General features: G+C 34.1%; 1 protein-coding gene across 6 annotated transcripts in view; it reads left to right on the top strand.

Annotated features, from left to right (window-relative positions):
* The window catches only part of CFAP97 (cilia and flagella associated protein 97), an 89,831-nt gene that overhangs the window by 47,696 nt on the left and 23,064 nt on the right, over positions 1-19,071 (top strand). For all 6 annotated transcript variants that reach the window (XR_008912973.1, XM_007496052.3, XM_007496049.3 and 3 more), the window contains 2 exons: positions 115-1,193; positions 17,344-17,612. Coding sequence is in view for 5 of the 6 variants with exons in the window: in XM_007496052.3 (XP_007496114.1) it covers positions 115-1,193; positions 17,344-17,612 (1,348 nt within the window). In the remaining variant the exon portion in view is untranslated. The remainder of the gene's footprint in view (positions 1-114; positions 1,194-17,343; positions 17,613-19,071) is intronic.

The following is a 19,071-nucleotide window of genomic DNA, read 5'->3' as shown; positions in this document are numbered from 1 at the left end:
CATTTAAGCATAGCATTAACAATATAGAAAATTACCTGTGGATATGGTGGCTTTATGGAGCTACTATAACTGAAAATTGCTTTGTTCTGATTGTAACACTTTTCATTTTTTCAGGAATATTTTTGCTATTATGGACCAGTATGGAGATATATCAGATGGTGAAGTAGACCATTCGTTCTTTGATAGTGATTTTGATGGAGAAGAAAAGAAATGTGGAAGCACTTTTTCAGCAGCTGACAAACAGTTTGACAAATATGGAAAAAGAGAAGCAGATGAAGAAAATTTAGGTTTTAAATTGGGTATAATTAAAAAGGAAGATCATCTTATTGAGAAGAGAAATGAAAGGAAAGAGAAAATAACTTCAGAAGATCACTCCTTAGAAAACTATACTGTACAGACTGGAAAATCATCCTTATCAAATTCAGGATTGAAGAGCATAAGTAGTACTTCATCAGGTGGAAAAATACATTTAACCATCCCAACCAGAATCCCTAAAATAGTAAGAGAAGGTGAAGATAATTACTATACAGATGGAGAAGAGAGTAGTGATGATGGGAAAAGACATCATCATATCCGACCCAAGTCAGCTAAACCATCTAATAATTTTAAAAAGTGCACAAGTAAAAAATATAACAAAATCAGTTCTTCTTCCTCCTCTTCATCTTCTTCCTCCTCCTCCTCTTCATCTTCCTCTTCTTCTACAAGTACAGATACAGATTGTTCAGCTACAGAGTCTGATATCTGTCTCTCTGATTCAATTCATTCAAAGAAGAAGTCACCTAGTTTAGCTCTGCTGTCACCAAAACAAAAGTGCAAATCAGAAAAGTTAACAGAATCATCATCCAAAAGGTCTAAACCAAAACTTGGTGAATTCACTGAGGAATCTGAAGATACTGTGACTGATGTAACCCCTTTATCAACTCCAGACATCAGCCCTATTCAGTCTTTTGAACTGGCTGCATCAAATGATCAGAAAACAAAAGTTAAAAGGCAAGAAAATGTGAGCCAAGAAGTATATGGAAGTTTTGGAGACTCAAAGTATAATTCAAAATATCTGAAATCAGCCAGAGTAAGGAAAGAAAAAAATGGAGCCAATCTCAACTCTAAGTCACTCTCATTAGAATCCAACTTGGACAACAGATATAAACAAAAAGTCTTACACGATACGCTGGACCTAAATCAGCTTTTGAAAGGTAATTTTTCTTTAAGAAAAAAGATTTAGAGGAGTAATAAATTTAATTTTGTGTTTTAGATTGAAATTTAATTAAATGTTTACACTTAAATGTCTTGTGATCAACTTTGTATTAATTTTTAAAATGTTTGCATTTTAGTGTTAAAATTTATATTACACCTATTTTTCCCATCTCAAATTCATAATGGAATAAAAAGGTATTTTGGAATATGATGGCTCTGAAGTTGTTAGGTTGCTGCATATTCATGGTTCTGTTTTAAGCACTTTGCACTACAAATGAACAGACATGATCTTTGTGAATTATAATTTTGTAGTTAAACTGGATAGTGAGATAAAGGAAAACAAATATGGACTCCTAAAAACTTAGAACTGGATGTGACCTCAAAAACTATCAATTTCAAATTCTTCATTGGCAGAAACTAAGATTCAAGAGAAGTTATTAAACTTGCCCAGAGTCACATGGCAAATGAAGGACAGAATGAGGATTAGATCTGGATCTGTATACTTAATAGTTTGATTACTATCCTTTGCACTATATTGTACAACTGTAAGAGAAAAAAAGTGGCAATTTTGAGACAGTATCAGAGCACACATAGATACAAGAAAAGCTATTTAGCATGAATTAAAAATTTAAAAAATCAAGTCGATTTAGGACATGTGTATGTTATAAGTTAAAAGTCCAAGGATTTTCTTTAGTATGCCAAATCTTTGATTTGGGGGGAAAATTTGTTCTTTCAATTGAAATGTTTTCTTTAAAATTAATTAGTTAATTTAGAATATTTCTCCATGGTTACATGCTTCATGCTTTTTTCCTCCCATCCTCCCACCCTCCTTTCCATAGCCAGTGAGCAGTTCCACTAGGTTTTATATATATCATTGATCAAGACCTATCTCCATATTATTACTATTGGCAATAGAGTGATCATTTAGAGTCTACATCCCCAATTATATCCCCATTGAACCAAGTGATCAAGTAGTTGTTTTTCTTCTGTGTTTCTGTTCCCATAGTTCTTTCTCTAGATGTGGATAGCTTTCTTTCTCATAAATTCCTCTGGATTGTCCTTGACATTGCTACTAATAGAAAAGTCTGTTGTATCAATTCAATCTCTGTGTACAATGTTGTCCTGGTTCTGCTCCTTTTGCTTTGTATCAATTCCTGGAGGTCTTTCCAGTTCACATAGAAATCCTCCACTTTATTATTCCTTTCAGCATAATAGTATTTCATTACCATCAGATACCACAATCTGTTCAACCATTCCCCAGTCAATAGACACCCCCCCCCATTTTCCAATTTTTTGCCACTACAAAGATGGCAGCTATATTTTTGTATGTGTATTTTTCCTTATTATCTCTTTGGGGTACAAACCCAGCAGTGGTATTGCTGAATGAAAGGGTAGACATACTTTTAAAGCCATTTGGGAATAATTCCAAATTGTCTTCCAGAATGGTTGGATCAATTCGCAACTCTACCAGCAGTGTATTAGTCTCCCAATTTTGCCACATCCCCTCTAACATTTATCACTTTTTTTTGCTGCCATATTGGCCAATCTGCTACGTGTGAGATGGTACTTCAGAGTTGTTTTGATTTGCATTTCTCTAATTATGAGAGATTTAGAACACTTTTTCATGTGCTTACTGATAGTTTTGACTTCTTTTTCTGAAAACTTGCCTATTCATGTCCCTTGCCCATTTCTCAATTGGGGAATGGCTTGATATTTTGTACAATTGATTTAGCTCCTTATAAATTTGAGAAATTAGACCTTTGTCAGAGGTTTTTGTTACAAAAAATTTTTCCCCTATTTGTTACTTCCCTTCTAATTTTGGTTACATTGATTTTGTTTGAAAAAAACTTTTAATTTAATGTGATCAAAATTATTCATTTAACATTTTGTAATATTTTCTATTTCGTGCTATGTCTTAAATTCTTTTTTTTCCCCATAGATCTGACAGGTATACTATTCTGTATTCACCTAATTTACTTATAATTTCCTTTTTTATATTTAAGTCATTTACTCTTCCGACTTTATGTTGGTATAGGGTGTGAGATGTTGATCTAAACCTAGGCTCTCCCATACTGTTTTCCAATTTTCCCAGAAGTTTTTGTCAAATACTGGGTTCTTGTCCCAAAAGCTAGGATCTTTGGGTTTATCTTAACTGTCTACTGAGGTCATTTACCCCAAGTCTATTCCATTGATCTACCCTTCTCTCTCTTAACCAGTACCATATTGTTTTGATGATCACTGCTTTATCCTACACTTTTAAGATCTGGTACTGCTAGGCCCCCATCCTTCACATTATTTTTCATTATTTCCCTTGATATTCTTGATCTTTTGTTCCTCCAGATGAACTTTGTTATAATTTTTTTCTAATTCAGTAAAAAAGTTTCTTGGTAGTTTGATACATATGCCACTGAATAAGTAAATTAATTTGGGTAGGATTGTTATTATTATATTAGCTCATCCTACCCATGGGCAATTAATGTTTTTTCAGTTATTTAGATCTAGTTTTAATTGTGTGGAAAGTGTTTTATAGTTGTGTTCATATAATTCCTGTGTTTGTCTTGGCAAATAGATTGCTAAATGTTTTATATTGTCTAGAGTGATTTTAAATAGAGTTTCTCCTAACTCCTGCTGTTGAATTATGTTGGAAATACATAGAAATGCTGATGGTTTATGTGGGTTTATTATGTACCCTGCAACTCTACCAAAATTGTTGATTATTTATCACTAGCTTTTTAGTTGATTCTCTAGGATTCTTAAAGTAGACCATCATTTCTTCTACCAAGAGCGATAGTTTAGTCTTCCCATTGCCTACTTTAACCCCTTCAATTTCTTTTTCTTCTCTAATTGCTACCACTAGTGTTTCTAGTACAATGTTGAATAATAGAGGTGATAATGGGCATCTTTGCTTCTTTCCTGATCTTATTGGGAAGGCTTCTAACTTATCCCCATTGCAGATGATGCTTGCTGATGGTTTGAAATATATACTGTGTATTATTTTTAGGAATGGCCCTTCTATTCCTATACTTTCTAGTGTTTTCAATAGGAATGGGTGTTGTATTTTGTCAAAGTCTTTTTCTGCATTTGTTGAGATATGTGATTTCTGTTGGTTTGGTTATTGATATGATCAGTTATATGGATGATGCTCCTAATATTGAACCATCCTTGCATTCCTGGTATAAATCCCACCTGGTCAGAGTGAATAATCCTTGTGATAACTATTTTTGCATCTATGTTCATTAAGGAGATTGGTCTGTAGCTTTGGAATCAGTACCATATTTGTGTCATAAAGAAATTTGGTAAAACTTCTTCTTTTCTTATTTTGTCAAATAGTTTGTATAGTATTGGAATTAGCTCTTTAAATGTTTGATAAAATTCACTTGTAAATCCTGGAGATTTTTTCTTAGGGAGTTCCTGGATGACTTCTTCAATTTCTTTTTCTGAGATGGGATTGTTTAAGTATTCTATTTCCTTTTTTGTTAAACTACACAATTTGTATTTTTAAAATATGTACCCATTTAACTTAGATTGTCATATAATTGTGCCAAATAATTCTTAATAATTACCTTAATTTTCTCTTCACCAGAGGTGAGGTCACACTTTTCATCTTTGATACTGTTAATTTGATTTTCTTCCTTTTTTAAAATTAGATTAACCAGTACTTTATCTGTTTTGTTTTTTCAAAGTACCAGCTCCTAGTCTTATTTATTAGTTCAATAGTTCTTTTACTTTCAGTTTTATTAATTTCTCCTTTGATTTTTTAGGATTTCCAATTTTGTTTTTGCCTGGACATTTCAAATTTGTTCTCTTTCTAGTTTTTTTTTTTTAAGTTGCATGCCCAATTCATTGACCTCTTTCCTCTCTGATTTGTTGATTTATGCACTTAGGGATATAAATTTTCCCCTGAGTACTTCTTTGGCTATATCCCATAGATTTTGATATATTGTTTCCTCATTGCCATTCTCTTCAATGAAATCAGCAATTGTTTCTTTGATTTGTTCTTTGACCCACCAGTTCTGAAGAATTAGATTATTTAGTTTTCAGTTAATTTTAAATTTGCCTCTCCATGAGCCCTTATATTATGATTTTTATCACATTATTATCTGAAAAATTGCATTTATTATTTCTGCTTTCCTACATTTGTTTGTAATATTTTTTGCCCCAGTTCACGGTCAATCTTTGTATAAATGCCTTGTGCTGCTGAAAAGAAGGTATATTCCTTTTTATCCTTATTTATTTTTCTCTAGATATCTATTAGCTTTAATTTTTCTAACATTTCATTCACTTTCCTTCTTTTTTTTTTGGTTTGATTTATCTAGTTCTGATAGGGGAAGGTTGAGGTTCCCCACTAGAATGGTTTTACTGTATTTTACTCCTTAAGTTCCTTTAATTTCTCCTTTAAGAATCTGAATGCTTATGCCATTTGGTGCATATATGTTGAGTACTGATATTTCTTCATTATTTATACTGCTTTTCATGAAAATGTGATTACCCACCTTATCTCTTTTAATCAGATGTATTTTTGCTGTAGCTTTGTCTGAGATCATAATTGCTAGTCCTGCCTTCTTTGTCTCAGTTGCAGCCCAGTAAATTCTGCTCCACCCTCTTACCTTTACCCTGTGTATGTCTGCCTGCCTCAAGTGTGTTTCTTGTGGACAACATATGATAGGATTCTGGTTTTTCATCCATTCTGCTACCCACTTCCATTTTATGGGTGAGTTTATCCCATTCACCTTCAAAGTTATGATTACTGTCTATGTATTTCCCTCCATTTTGACTTCCTCCTTTGATTGTGCCTTTTCTCTTATCCCTCTTACCCTCCCCTCCAACTTTTCACTTTTAGTCAGTCTCCCCCTTTCCTAATGTTACTCCCCTTTCCACCCCCTCCCTTCTTATTATTCCCCTCTTACTACAGTACCTTTTAAATGACCGCCCCACCTCTCCCTCCCTTTTATTCCTCCCCTCCCCACTAACCTTTTTATTACTCTTCATCTTCTCCATAGGGCACAATACAATGTTTTGCCCCAATGGATCCGACTTCCCTCTCTGGGCCAATTCCAGTGAGCCTAAGATTTAAGGATTAGCTATTGCCAACCTCTTCCTCCCTGCCATTGTATTGGTCTTCCTCCCCTTCCCTTGTGTACTTCTTTATGAAATATACATTTACCCGATTTTATCTCTTTTCCCATTTCTCTTAGTATTATTCTTTTTTTACCCCTAGTTTCTTATAATTTTTTTGACATATCATCCTATACAGTTTGTCACTATAGCCTCTAAGTATAACTAGCTACCTTGATGATAATAACAATTTTTAAGAGTTACCAATGTCATCTTTTCATATAGGAATATAAATCAATTGGGGATTTAATGCAGGAGATGATCTGTGGATTCTTTCAATAGCTACTTTACCCTCTTATTCAAGAATATCAGGGCAGTTTTCTTATATAATTTTCTGTAGAATGATGTGCAGGCATTTTCTTTGGTCATGATGTTGAGGTAGTCCAATAATTCTCAAATTGTCTTTCCTGGATCTATTTCCCAGGTCTGTTTTATCAATGAGGAATTTTATATTTTCCTCAACTTTTTCATTCTTTTGATTTTGTTTTATAGATTCTTGCTGCCTTGTGAAGTCATTCGCTTCTAATTGTTCAATTCTAAATTTTAAAGACTAAATTTCATCCCTGACTTTTTTGATACTCCTTTTTTTAAATCTATTTTTCTTTGTAGGTCTTTGTTTTTATCTTTATCTTTTACTTTTACTTTTTCTTTTTCTTTTTTTTTGCTTTGTTTTCAAACTAGTCAATTCTGGCTTTTAAGAAACTGTTTTCTTGTTTTAGTTCATGTGCCTTTGTTTCCAGATGATCCATTTTGCTTTTTAAGTTCTTTCCCCAATTATCTTCAACCCCTTTTAATTGTTTTTTTGAATTGTGTTTTGAGTTCTTCCAAAGCCTGAGTCCAATTAGCTGGACTTTCTGAGTTTTTGCTTGGTGTTCCTTGGTTATACTCTGTTCCAATTCCTGTTCTCCATTGTTCATTACTTGGATAGAAACTGAGTGTAATTTCTTTTTGTCTTTCTCTGTTGTTTCCCCATATTTTTTCCTTCTTTTCCCCTCCTTATTTGCTGAATTTATGAATTTGGGCTTTTTTTGCCTTGAAGGGACTTCTAACTAGATTAGGCTGATGGAGCTGACCTGTTGTTTTAATGTGCCTTGAGGCCAGATTTTCCCCAACTGCCAGCAGAGGCTGAAGGTAGTTACCTTTGGTCCTCCCTACTTCTTTCTGTCAGCCGCCACCCTGCAAGCTGCCCAGTCAGAGTCCTGAGCTTCTCATGGTGGTACCAAGGTACTCCATTGTGGTTGCAACTTTTGCCCTGGGATCCCAGTCAGCTGGATTCCTACCTCTGGTCTCAGGGCAGTAGGTGGGGTAGGGGTGTTGGATCTTTTCTCTCATACCCAAGAATTTGACTTTATCTGCATACCTTTCAGGTTGCATCTAGTAGGAGAGACCTGTGGTTCTGTCTTGGTGAGTTTACTTTCTGTCTATTTTGTATACTTGCTCTTTTGGTTGTTTATTAGCTCTGTGAGATTGAGCTTTTCTGGCCTCTGGAGGCTTCTTCTCTGCACTGTTGATAAACTGGACTAAGTAAAATAATGCAGAGCTGAATGTGCCCTCAGGCCAAAACTTTTAGAGGTAGTGGCCTAAAATGGAGGTGTGGTGGCTGAAGGCTGTAACCAGTCTGCCTTTGCTTCTCTCCTCCAGCTACCTCCTTGCCAGCTGCTGTCAGAGCCCTGAGCTTCATGTAGTTGTGATAGTAAGGCACTCTGTCTGGGTTGAAGCCCTAGCCCTGAGAGTCCACTGACTGCCCAAGTCTCAGCACAGTAGGTGGGGGAGGGGCACTGTGAACCTTCCTTCTTTCTTTTCCTTAAATCCTAGAATTCAACCTTTTTTCTGCACACTTTTTAAATTGAATCAAGCAGGAGGGTTCTGCAGCTTTGTCTTGTTGTTGGATTTGGTTTTTCACTGCCCCTTGAAGAGCTTTGTTTTTGATTGGTGTGGAAGGGTTTTCTCAGAAGAATCAACTTTTGCTGCTTCTAAGCTGCCATCTTGACTCCACCCTTCAACTGAAATGTTATGTTAGAAAGTAGTCAATCTTTATTTACCAGTACAGGTAGTTTTTTAAAAAGCAGAAAGGTGGTGAGACTCTCAAAGTCCAAAAATTGAGAGTTTTTTAAAGCTAGTTTAGAAAAGAAAGAATATAGATTATTCAGTCAGCATTCTTAATTCAAATAAGTTCTTAGAAGTTGAAGAAGTTATCTTTGGAGATCAAAACTTCAACAGATACTACATGATAACACAAGCTTAATAAGAGGGAAAAAACACTTGCCTCACTGAGCTTTTTTTGTAAGGCTTTGTGAGTATAAAATGAACATTTTATTTTACTTGGGAGCAAAGAACTAATTTGATCACATTATTTAAATGTATATGCAGGCTATATGGAAATTTCTTTGACCATTGCCCATTTAAATCAGCCTTCAGTCAAGTTTATCTCTTTGATTAGGGTAAAGTAGCTCATATCCATGTTAATAAAATTTTTGTAATCATTTTTCTAATATATCACTCATTATATGTATAATAAATTAGGAAATCTTAATCTGCCATTTGGAATTTCAGTAAGAAGTTTTTTTAAACTATATTTGATTTTTTTAATTACTTCAGTTACTAGAATATTTAAACACTAAGCAAAGCTTTCATTTATGAATGGAGATAAATTCTTAGCATGAGTTAAAGAAGTCAGTGAAAAATGCAGTAACGTATCTGTATATATAACTTGAAGGTCCAGTTCAGATGTTGTAGTGAACTGTGTAAATTGTAGTTATCTGCTTTCTCATGTGATTATAATGATATCATTAGCATCTATATAGCACTTAAAATTGCTCTATCTCCTTTGCCTTGCTTCCTCTTTTAATTATAGTTAAGATTAATAAATATTCAAAAATTCAGATCACAGAGAAATACTTGGAACAGTTTTATTTTCTGGTCCTTGAAACTGCAAACTACATAGGGTTCAGAAATTGACAGGGAAAGCTATATAAAAATTGGACTATAAAGTGCATTTGATTTTATATATCTCATGATTTAATAATATGTTTGCTAAAACCTGAAATATATTATGTTCTTATGTGTTAAATTCTATCCATTCATAATGAGTTGCATGTTATAGAATTTGAGAGCTGAAAGGGTCCTCAGAGAACTTGTAGTTGAACCCACTTATTTTATAAATGAAGAAATAGTCCTGAAGATGACAACTACATTGCCTCAGGTCTCCCAGGCACCAAATTAGTTTTGACTATAGTTCTAGTCAACCCTTCTTTCTCTCCTCCCTTCATATGGCTTTGCTACATGTTGAATTTGTCTTTTTACATAGATCTCATTTAAAGATCTGTGTTTGTACCAATTAAGTTCATTTAGTAGTAACAGGGTCAGGAATAGAACCCACTGCTTTTTTTTTTTTAACCCTCACCTTCCATCTTGGAATCAATACTGTGTATTGGTTCCAAGGCAGAAGAGTTTAATGGGGGTTAAGTGGCTTGCCCAGAGTCACACAGCTGGGAAATGTCTGAGGGCATATTTGAACCTAGGACCTCCCGGTTTGTAGGCCTGGCTCTCAATCCACTGAGCTGTCCAGCTGCCATTCACCCCCCACCCCCCACTCCCACCCCTTTGACTACTAGTCTGTTCTTCCAGCAGACACATAGGACAGTTTACCTCCTCCTGTCCTTGACTTTCAGGAATTTAATATTGGAAGAAGGGAGTAAAATGGAAAGGAATCATTTTAGGCTCAAGACCCATATTTTAGTTGTAACTACTAAATTTCATCAGAAATTACCCTTTCAGAGGCCCCTATTTTGTAATCTCAGCTCTGCCACCTCTAAAACAGGACTAATCCTTGCTAGGATATTTTTCTGTGGCTTCAGCCTATGGGCCAAATTAACTTCCCCAAAATGTCACCAGACCAATCCTCAAATTTTTCCCTCTGTTTCTTTCAACTGCTTACATGTTTCCCTTTGGACAATGAGTTGTGCAAACTCACTATGTCCAAAACTTGTTTTCTGTGGGATTTCTACATAGCATATTCTCCCAGTTTAACTTTTTTTTTTAATTGTACCACCGGTTCCTGATCACCTTCACTTGAAGCTTGGGATGATGTTTAGCATAATCTTTTTTTTCCCTCAAGTCTAGATAAGTACAACTTTTAATTCTTCAGTGTGTTTTTACTGCATTCTCTTCTCTTTTCTACTGAAGGACTCCAAGTCTGGATTCTGTGGCTGACATTTCTATTGCACATTTCTTTAAAAGGTCTCAAATATAACCAGAGGTTTAGAACATTTGGATTTTTAAAAATTGATTTCTAAGTACCACAAACTCAATATTAGGTGGTCACCAGCAAGATATTATTATAGAAATCTTAAAATTATTTCTTTGTTTTCAATTCCTCATTTACCATTCTGTTATGCGAGATTCTTAGGTATTTATTGGACTTGTGTGCTTTTGATCTTCTTAGGAGTATATTCCTAATAGTGGGAAGAATGGGTAAAATCGCAGTTTAGTCACTGAAACATTTGTCTCAGACAACATTATTTGTAAATGTTGAAAGTATGTTCTGACAGCTTTGTTTTTAGGTTTTCATTAAAAGCATTTAAGCTGAGGCAGCTAGGTAGCACGTTGTATAGAGATCTAGGCCTGGAATTGGGAGAACCTGGGTTAAGATCTTAGCTTTGTGACTGTGGGCAAGTCACTTGACCTCGATTGCCTAGCTCTTGCCCTTCTGTCTTAGAATTGATATTAAGACAAGGTAAGAGTTTTTTGTTGTTTTTTTTGTTGTCGTTCTTTTTTAAGACATCTAAGCCATATTGCTACCCAAAAAATATTGTGTACTCTGTTCATTAATTAAATTATTTCATTGATCAGAAGACCTGGCTTTAGAATTTAAGAGACTTGTCAATATGTTGGCATTTAGTTCAGTGGATAGAAGTGGGTCAAGTTGTGATCTTCATTTAAGACCAACCTTTGATAGTCTTGTCCTATAAGCCTGGGGAAGTACTTTACCTCTTACTAGCTTTAGACATATCTCTAAGACTGTCCCCTTTAAGAAACTTTCTGCTGAATGGAAGAAATGTCTACATCAGGAGTTTCCCAAGTTGATGAACTCTTAGATCCAGATTTTAAAAAAATCTTTGACTTTAAAATGTTTAGTAATATCTTCCCCAAATTACAAAAAGTTTCTTTATTTCATATGTTGGAACAATTTGATTTGTTTGATCATTTTGAAAATGTAATGGAGTCCATAAATATGTAGAGTCCAGATCTTGGTATAAAAAGGAGACACATTATTAGCCACTTTTCCAAGTAAAAGTATTAAATATCAAGGCACACCATATTGTGTTGGGCAGACAAATGAAAACAGAAAGAAATAACAATGAGAAGGATATACCTATGATAAACCAGAGGGCAGGTTGTTTCTTATATCTGGGAATCTAGCTTTTAGCTTTTAGCTTTTAGCTAGAATTCAGAATTAGCTATTATAACTCTTCTAGAAAATATTGACTATTCAGGATTAGGCCAGGTTGTGACAGAAATACTTGAGTATATATTACAATTTCACAGTATTCCTCTACACTCTTTTCAAGTGATAATAATTTTAAATATCAAGATTTTTTTATAATTTTGTTTAAATTTGGAAGAGAAATAAGCAGTTGTTCCTATAGACATAGGTTAAGAAGAGAGCAGGTAATATCACTGTTTCTGAGAAATAGCTGTGAGAAGAGTTAAGGAAAGGCTGATCATTACTTTAATGACACTTTTGTCTGTCTCCTCTGTTGCCTCTTCCTATCCTCTCAAGATGATATTTCCCAAATTTCTGTCCTTGACCCTATTTTGTACTCTTCCTTGGTAATCTTATTCCCTTCAGCTGTCTTTCAGTGTAGATGTTTTGCTCAGTTTTGAGCTTATAACAGCTCTACCTGTTGTACCAACTGGTACACCAAACTCAGTATTTTCCTTATACTTGTGCTCACCTAGACTTCTACATTCTAAACCTTGATGTCTTCTTTGACTTTCCCTTCTCCTTTATATCTCATCACTAATCACTTAATATGGCTTGCCCCTTCTACTTATGCAGTATCTCTACTATGTAACTGTCCTCTCTATTATCATTTATACTTACAGTACCAGTCTCTCACTTCCAGTGGTCTTTATGCCTACCATTTCTTCTACCATAATCCATATTACACACTGCTGCCAGACTGATTTTCCTAGTGTAGAGATATGGTCATGCCCCTCTTTTTTTTTTTCTCTCAAAACCTTTTATTGTCTTCCCTTTGCTTTTTCAGTAAAATTAATGTGCTTGAGCCTGACTTTTTGACACCCTTTTTCCAGCCTTATCTTATACTACTCTTCTGTCTACCTTATTTCCAGCCAAATTGAACTTCCCTGTTTCCATATCATTCTCTATTCCTAGTATTTTCCCTCTCTAGCTATGGAATTCCTGTCCATCTTTTTCTGTTTTCTTTTTTTTTAATCCTGAACTTAAGTTCCAAATAAAATGAGCACTTCCATATAGATGGTAGGATAGAAGAAAAGGATTCTATGTAAAACTGCATATCTATTATGCGAAGTTTATTTTTCTTTCAAGTACATAATGAATTCAGCTGTAACATTCAAAACTGCCCTGCTTTTCTATAATTCCTTCTGGCCTTCCTTCTATTCTTTATTGTGCATTTTAAAGTGTTTCTTTGATATTTCTTTTCCTTCTCTTACCTTGACATTGAAAAAAAAGAAAAAGAGAACCTTTATAATAATTATGCATTATATTATTGCTATTGTGTAGTTTTCCTGGTTCTTCTCAATTGTACTCTTGCATCATTTTATACAATCCTCTTCTCAGAAACTTCTTTTTGTCATTTCTTATAGTACAATAATATTCTATTATATTAATATACCATAGTATATTTAACCATTATCTAGTTGATGGGCATCCCTTTAATTTGCATTTTTTTCCTGCATTAAAAATAGCTGTTGTAAATATTTTTGTACAAATGAGTCCTTTGCCCTTTTGATTTCTTTGCAACTTAGATGTAGTAGAGATATCACTGGGTCAAAGATAATGTTCCTGCCGATCCTCCAATATTTGTTATTTTCCTTCCATCCCATCCCACCACCACTTTTGCTAATCTGTTGAGTGTGAGGTGAAACCTCAGGATTGCTTTAATTTTCATTTTTCTAATTATGTGATTTGGAGCATTTTTTCACACAAATCCTTTGACAGCTCACAGCTTTTAAAGCTTATTTCAGATCTCCTATTTTTCCATGAAGCTTTTCTTGATTTCCCTTCTCTCCTTTCTACTTTGTTTGCATTATCCTATGTAATTATGTATTATTTGTATTCCAATTTATTTGGTATCACATCTCCTGGTTAGATTAAGATGTTTTATCTAATTGTTTCATCTAATTCACTCTCAGGGCAGTTTTCTCCATCTAGATGCTTAATGCATAGTTGAATGTTCTTAATTAGATCTAAACTTACTTTAATTTCAGGTGAAATAAGTTTATTACTTAAAAGTTCTGCAGTTCAGATCACTGCCTTTCCCCTTAACCTTCCACTTCTACTTATAAAGGGATGCTAAGTTTGCTGTGTACTACATGGTTTTTATGAGTTTGGGGGGAAAAAAATCCCCTTAAATTCAACATGGAGATAAGCCTCTATAAACTTAGTCTAGTCCTTTAACAAAAACCAATTTCTGGCCCACACTTTAAATCTTTCCATCTTGGTATAGCACTGGCCATTTAATTGGTATGTTATATGATAAAGATCAAATAAAATTCTGTATATTTGGTGTTTTGAAAAATATAAAGGATGATAGAAGACCAGCATATTAAATGGTAAGTATGAAAAATCCAGTCAAAAAGCATAAGTTAAGCATTACTGGGATTTCTTTTAAGCACTGAGAATAAAAATATAAGCAAAAATAAGGACACTTTCAAATCTCAAGAAGCTTTCATTCCATTGGGGGCTAGACAGTACTTTAAAGGAAGGAAAAAGGAGGAGTAGAAAGGAAGTTCTTGAGAGTCAGAGAAGACATGACTTACCTGAGCTTTTTTCTTAAAATGACTAGTTTTGGGAAGAACCAACCAATAAGAAGTGGCCATATGGGCAGAGTGTACTTCCAGAGTGAGAAGGATGTAGTGAACTGAAGGGCTAAGGAACCTGCTGTTGCATGGTAGAGTCCAGACATAAGTCTAGAGAGAAGAGTTTATTTTCCTTAGAAATATGGAAGGCAGCTATTGAGAATTGGAAAGGACACCATATTTAGAGTTAACCTACATTCACATTCCAGCACTGCCACTTAATAACTTGGTGAATTCAAATATTTCATAAGTACTCTGAACCTTTATTTCTTTGTAAATTGTGAAATGTTGAAAAGTACTTGAAATATCTCTTTAATCAAAATAGGTTGTTGTGAAGATAAAATAGAACTTTGAAAAGTATATTGTAAATCTTAAAATGTACACAATAAATATCTTTAGAACTCCTCATTTCTGAATTCTCTCCTTCAGCATTTTCTCATTCATTACCCCAAGTTCAATTATGAACTTTATATGAATGAGCTTTCCCAAATCTTATCTTTAAGGGGCAGCTAGGTGGCTCAGTGGATAGAGACTACTGATCTGGAGGTCCTGGGTTCAAATGTGGCCTCAGACATTTCCTAGCTGTATAACCCTGGCCCAAAGCAGTTAGCCCTAATTGCCTAACCCTTACTGTCCTTCTGCATTGGAAGTGATACTTAATATGATTTTAAACAGATGTAAGGGTTTAAAAAAAAAATAAACTTTAGCTTTCAACTCTACATTTTAGATGAGTTTTCATTGCTTGCAGAGTAGTTCTACTTATCTGTTCCATTGGCATTTCAAGATCCAAAATGTCCAAAAACAAACCTACTATTTTTTTCCTTAAAACTGCTTCTTCAGAGGTCTCTGGTTTTCCCCTTGATGCCACTATTGACCTAGTCTTCCATGTTTGAAATTTTGCTTTAAGCTTTTTTTTTCTTTCAACTTAATAATGAATCTAATATCAAATTCTTTGCATTCTTTCTCTGTACTATCTCTTGTCTCTACCATTTTTCCTATTGCTCCTTTGCTAGATTATTCCCCTTTGGTTACTGTTCCAGTAGCCTAATACCAAAGTCCTCCTGCCTCCACTCTCTTCCCCCTGTAATGCATTCATCATGGCACTGCCTGCCTGACTAATCTTGATGCATAGATATCTAGTCATATTCTTCTTTAACTCAAAAATTTCCTTTTTAACCTATTTACCACCAAGTGAAACTCTTTGGACTAGCATTCAAGTCTGCCCATAATCTGAAATAACTCTACTTTTCCAACTCTCATTTTTTTTTCATATTTTTTTTTCATTTTTTCATATTTATCTCTTATTGATCTCTTCTACTTAGTAGATCCTTTAGAACAAGAATTCTTAACCTCTGTATGGTGGTCTCCTTTGGCAGTCTGATGAAACCTATGAACCTATTTTTCAAAATGTTTTTTAAATATTTGAAGGAAATGTTCTTTTTCATTTAAAGGTTAGTGAAAATAAAGATGTGTTGGAGGGATGCTTTCCTGTCCAAGAATATGGATCCCCTTAAATCTATCCATACACCTCTATTTTCACTGTACCTTCCCATTTCTATGCATTTCTACACTCTTCTTTAAGCCTTGAATGTTCTTCCCTTTCTTGGCCTGTTAAAATCTTACATGTCATTTCTAGAGCAGAGCAGGTTAAATATCATCTTCTTTGAAAAGCCTTCCCTGATCCAGTTTCTCTACCCATGTCCTCTCCTTCCCCAAATCAACAATTTACCTTTGCTCCAGCAGCACTTTGTACCTTTCTTTCTACAGTAACCTTATATTTTTACGTAGTTGTTGTGTGTCTTTTGTATCCATAAGAGTTATGATCAGCCTAATTATTTAACATACTGCTTTGCAAATGTGCCTCAAATTTATTGTCTGCTATTATTCTGGATTCTTAAAAGCTAACGTGTCAGATATTTTCTAGAAATTAAAAACTTATTTCCATAAAGAACTTAATCTATAAAATATTTCATGTATTGTTACAGAAATTTATTTTGGTGTCTTTTCTATAAGAGTGTTTAATTTTTAATAACTTATCAAGAAAATTATAATTATATTCTACTAGCTAAGTAAATCAATAGAAATTTTAGAAATGAGGACCAAAAAGGATTTATTTTACTTGATAATGTTAACTCATTCAAATTTCTGTTTTGAGTTAGCAGTGAATGTTTTGGTTTTTTAAAGACAATGTATATTTGGAATACTGCTTATGTTTTGAAATTTTACTTATGGTAGGGCTTGTAAAGTAAAATATCAAGCTGCTTGTTTGCTTCAGGATAGCCCAGAGTTATTTTTGCCTTGGTAGTCAAACCACAGTTCTTAAAGCAGTTCTTAAAGATCCCAAAGATTTCAAAGCTATTCTAGCATATTTTCAGCAAAATTTTCTCCTGGTACCTGGATCACTTTTCCTCTTTTATGACTAGATGGAGAAGTAAAACTTTCCCCAGTATATTAAGTTCCTAAATTAAGTATTTAGTACTTAATGCAGAACTAGTAATACTTTAAAAACTATTAGTGGAAACAAAGGTTTTCTGGTCATCAGGAACTGGTATTTGTACACACAGTACTTTAAATATAAAAACATCTGAAGCAGACAAAAAACATTTTTTAATTCCTCTTAAGATGACTTATCTGCCATCTATTTATTATAAGTAGAACTTGCTAGTGAAGAGTATTCTTGGTTGAAGGCTTATTGAAAAGTGTGTATTTTGAAAAGGCATTGAATTGAAAGCAGATTGTGAGCTCAGGCTTTGTTAATTATGAAAGTATATATTATGTATCTAGTTAAAATGCTTCAGATGTATAATCCTGTTATCAGTAAAGAGTTCAAAAGGAAATAAGCTAACTATCTTTAAATATCAGGAGCAAAGAATATATAGAAATACATATAGATTTTATGAAACTTCAGTGATATCACTTTTTTACTTTATGATTTTTATCTGAGGATTTTTTGTTCATTTCTTAAAGCTTTTCTGCAACTAGACAAAAAAGAACAACAAAAATTTAATGTTGATCGACCCTCTCCACTACCCAAGAAAAACTACTCTTTTACAAAGGAGGAGGTAAGACAGATCGATCGAGAAAATCAAAGGTTGTTAAAAGAACTATCCAAACAGGCTGAAAAACCAAGAGTTAAGAGTACCATTCCTAGGAAACCTGTTGTTCCACAGCCAAAGTTGTACCACAGTGCTCTCAACAGACAGAAGGAGCAACAAAGGATTGAGAGAGAGAACTTGGTAAGTCACCCTAGACCTTTGAGAGACTAAAAAAAAAATGCAAATGTATGTTCTTTTCACTAAAGAACTCAAAGAATATGATTTTTTAAGTAAATTATGATTTTTGCTTAGTTATCTGAAAACAAAAATAGATAATAATAAGACAGTTTTATCCATTGGACAACATTATTGAAAAGTTTTAAAGGTTTCCCGAGGCACAAAGGAGATGTGACTCATCCGTGACCATGTAGCTAGTTGGTGGCACAGGTGGCCCAAGGCTTCAAAGTACTTACTCCAGAACCTTTTATTACCGTAGCTGGGGCTCAGCCTCAGATTATGATAGCAGGTTGTAAACAACTGTGTAGCTTTTTTGACTGGAGCCTACCAGTGGTACATTGACTATTACTTTAATAGATTTGTTGTATCTTATGCAGAACAAATCACTAGCAAAATCAAACTAAAAGTACCAGTCCAGTAGCTGAGCCTACCGTTGAAAATAAAAGAATATTTAGGTTCATATTCTGACTCTGCCACTTGATTCCTGTGATATTTGACAAGCCATTTAAACTTCCTGGTACTCAGTTTTGCCCTCTTTAAAATGAAAACTTTAGAGTCTTTTCCAGTTATACATCCTGGGGTTCCATGGTAAGTTGGGTTTGTCTGAGGTACCTAGAGGGTTTATCCAAAAGGTAGTAATATGAGATAAATTTGGAAAGATTATATAGTATTAGGTTTGAGGAGGAAGAACTCAAATGCCATGTAGAGGGATTTGACTTTTTCTTGGTAGGGAGTAGGGAGCCACTGCCATCTTCTGAGCAGATGAATGTCATGACAGGTTAAAAAACAACAACAACAACAACAACAAGAAAAAAACACTTTGTCATGTTGTAATAGATACATTAAAAATATAGAAGGAAAGAAGGTGAGTAAAAGGTTTCAGAAAACAAACTAATCCGACCAAGAAGCCCTGATGTATGGTAAGGTAAAGTTCCTTGCTAGTGCCACTATTTTTGGCACAATGCTAGAATGCTACACTAGCATTATGATTCTTTCCAAAAAAGGATTTATAGGTGAAGTTCACAAAGAAATGAAAAATTATACCTTTGCTGATGTTTTAGTATGCTTGGCATAAGCTAGAGAAAAAAATAAGAATTTTAATTGAGACAAATAGCCTGAAGTAAGTGATAAGATTTAAAATGATTGCACAAAAATAAACTTTAGTATATCACTTTAAAAAACCCTAGAAAGTAGGGAAACTCTTCTTAAGACAAAATTTTTAAATATCAGAGGATTCATAGACTATGTGAAGGACTTGCCTATAAATATAAAGTTTTGGGCTTGGGATTTTGGGGTAGAAATAAAATTAGAGTGGAATAATGGTAGAGACATGTAGTGTTCATGCGTTGGGATAATAATTTGATCAGCAAGCATTTAAGTGCCTTTTGTGTTCCAAGACTATGTACTAGGTACTAAGGATACA

The sequence above is a fragment of the Monodelphis domestica genome, chromosome 6 (assembly GCF_027887165.1).
Source record: "Monodelphis domestica isolate mMonDom1 chromosome 6, mMonDom1.pri, whole genome shotgun sequence".
NCBI lineage: Eukaryota > Metazoa > Chordata > Mammalia > Didelphimorphia > Didelphidae > Monodelphis > Monodelphis domestica.
The sequence above is the reverse complement of the archived record's forward strand: the minus strand, read 5'-3'. Positions and strand labels throughout refer to the sequence as shown.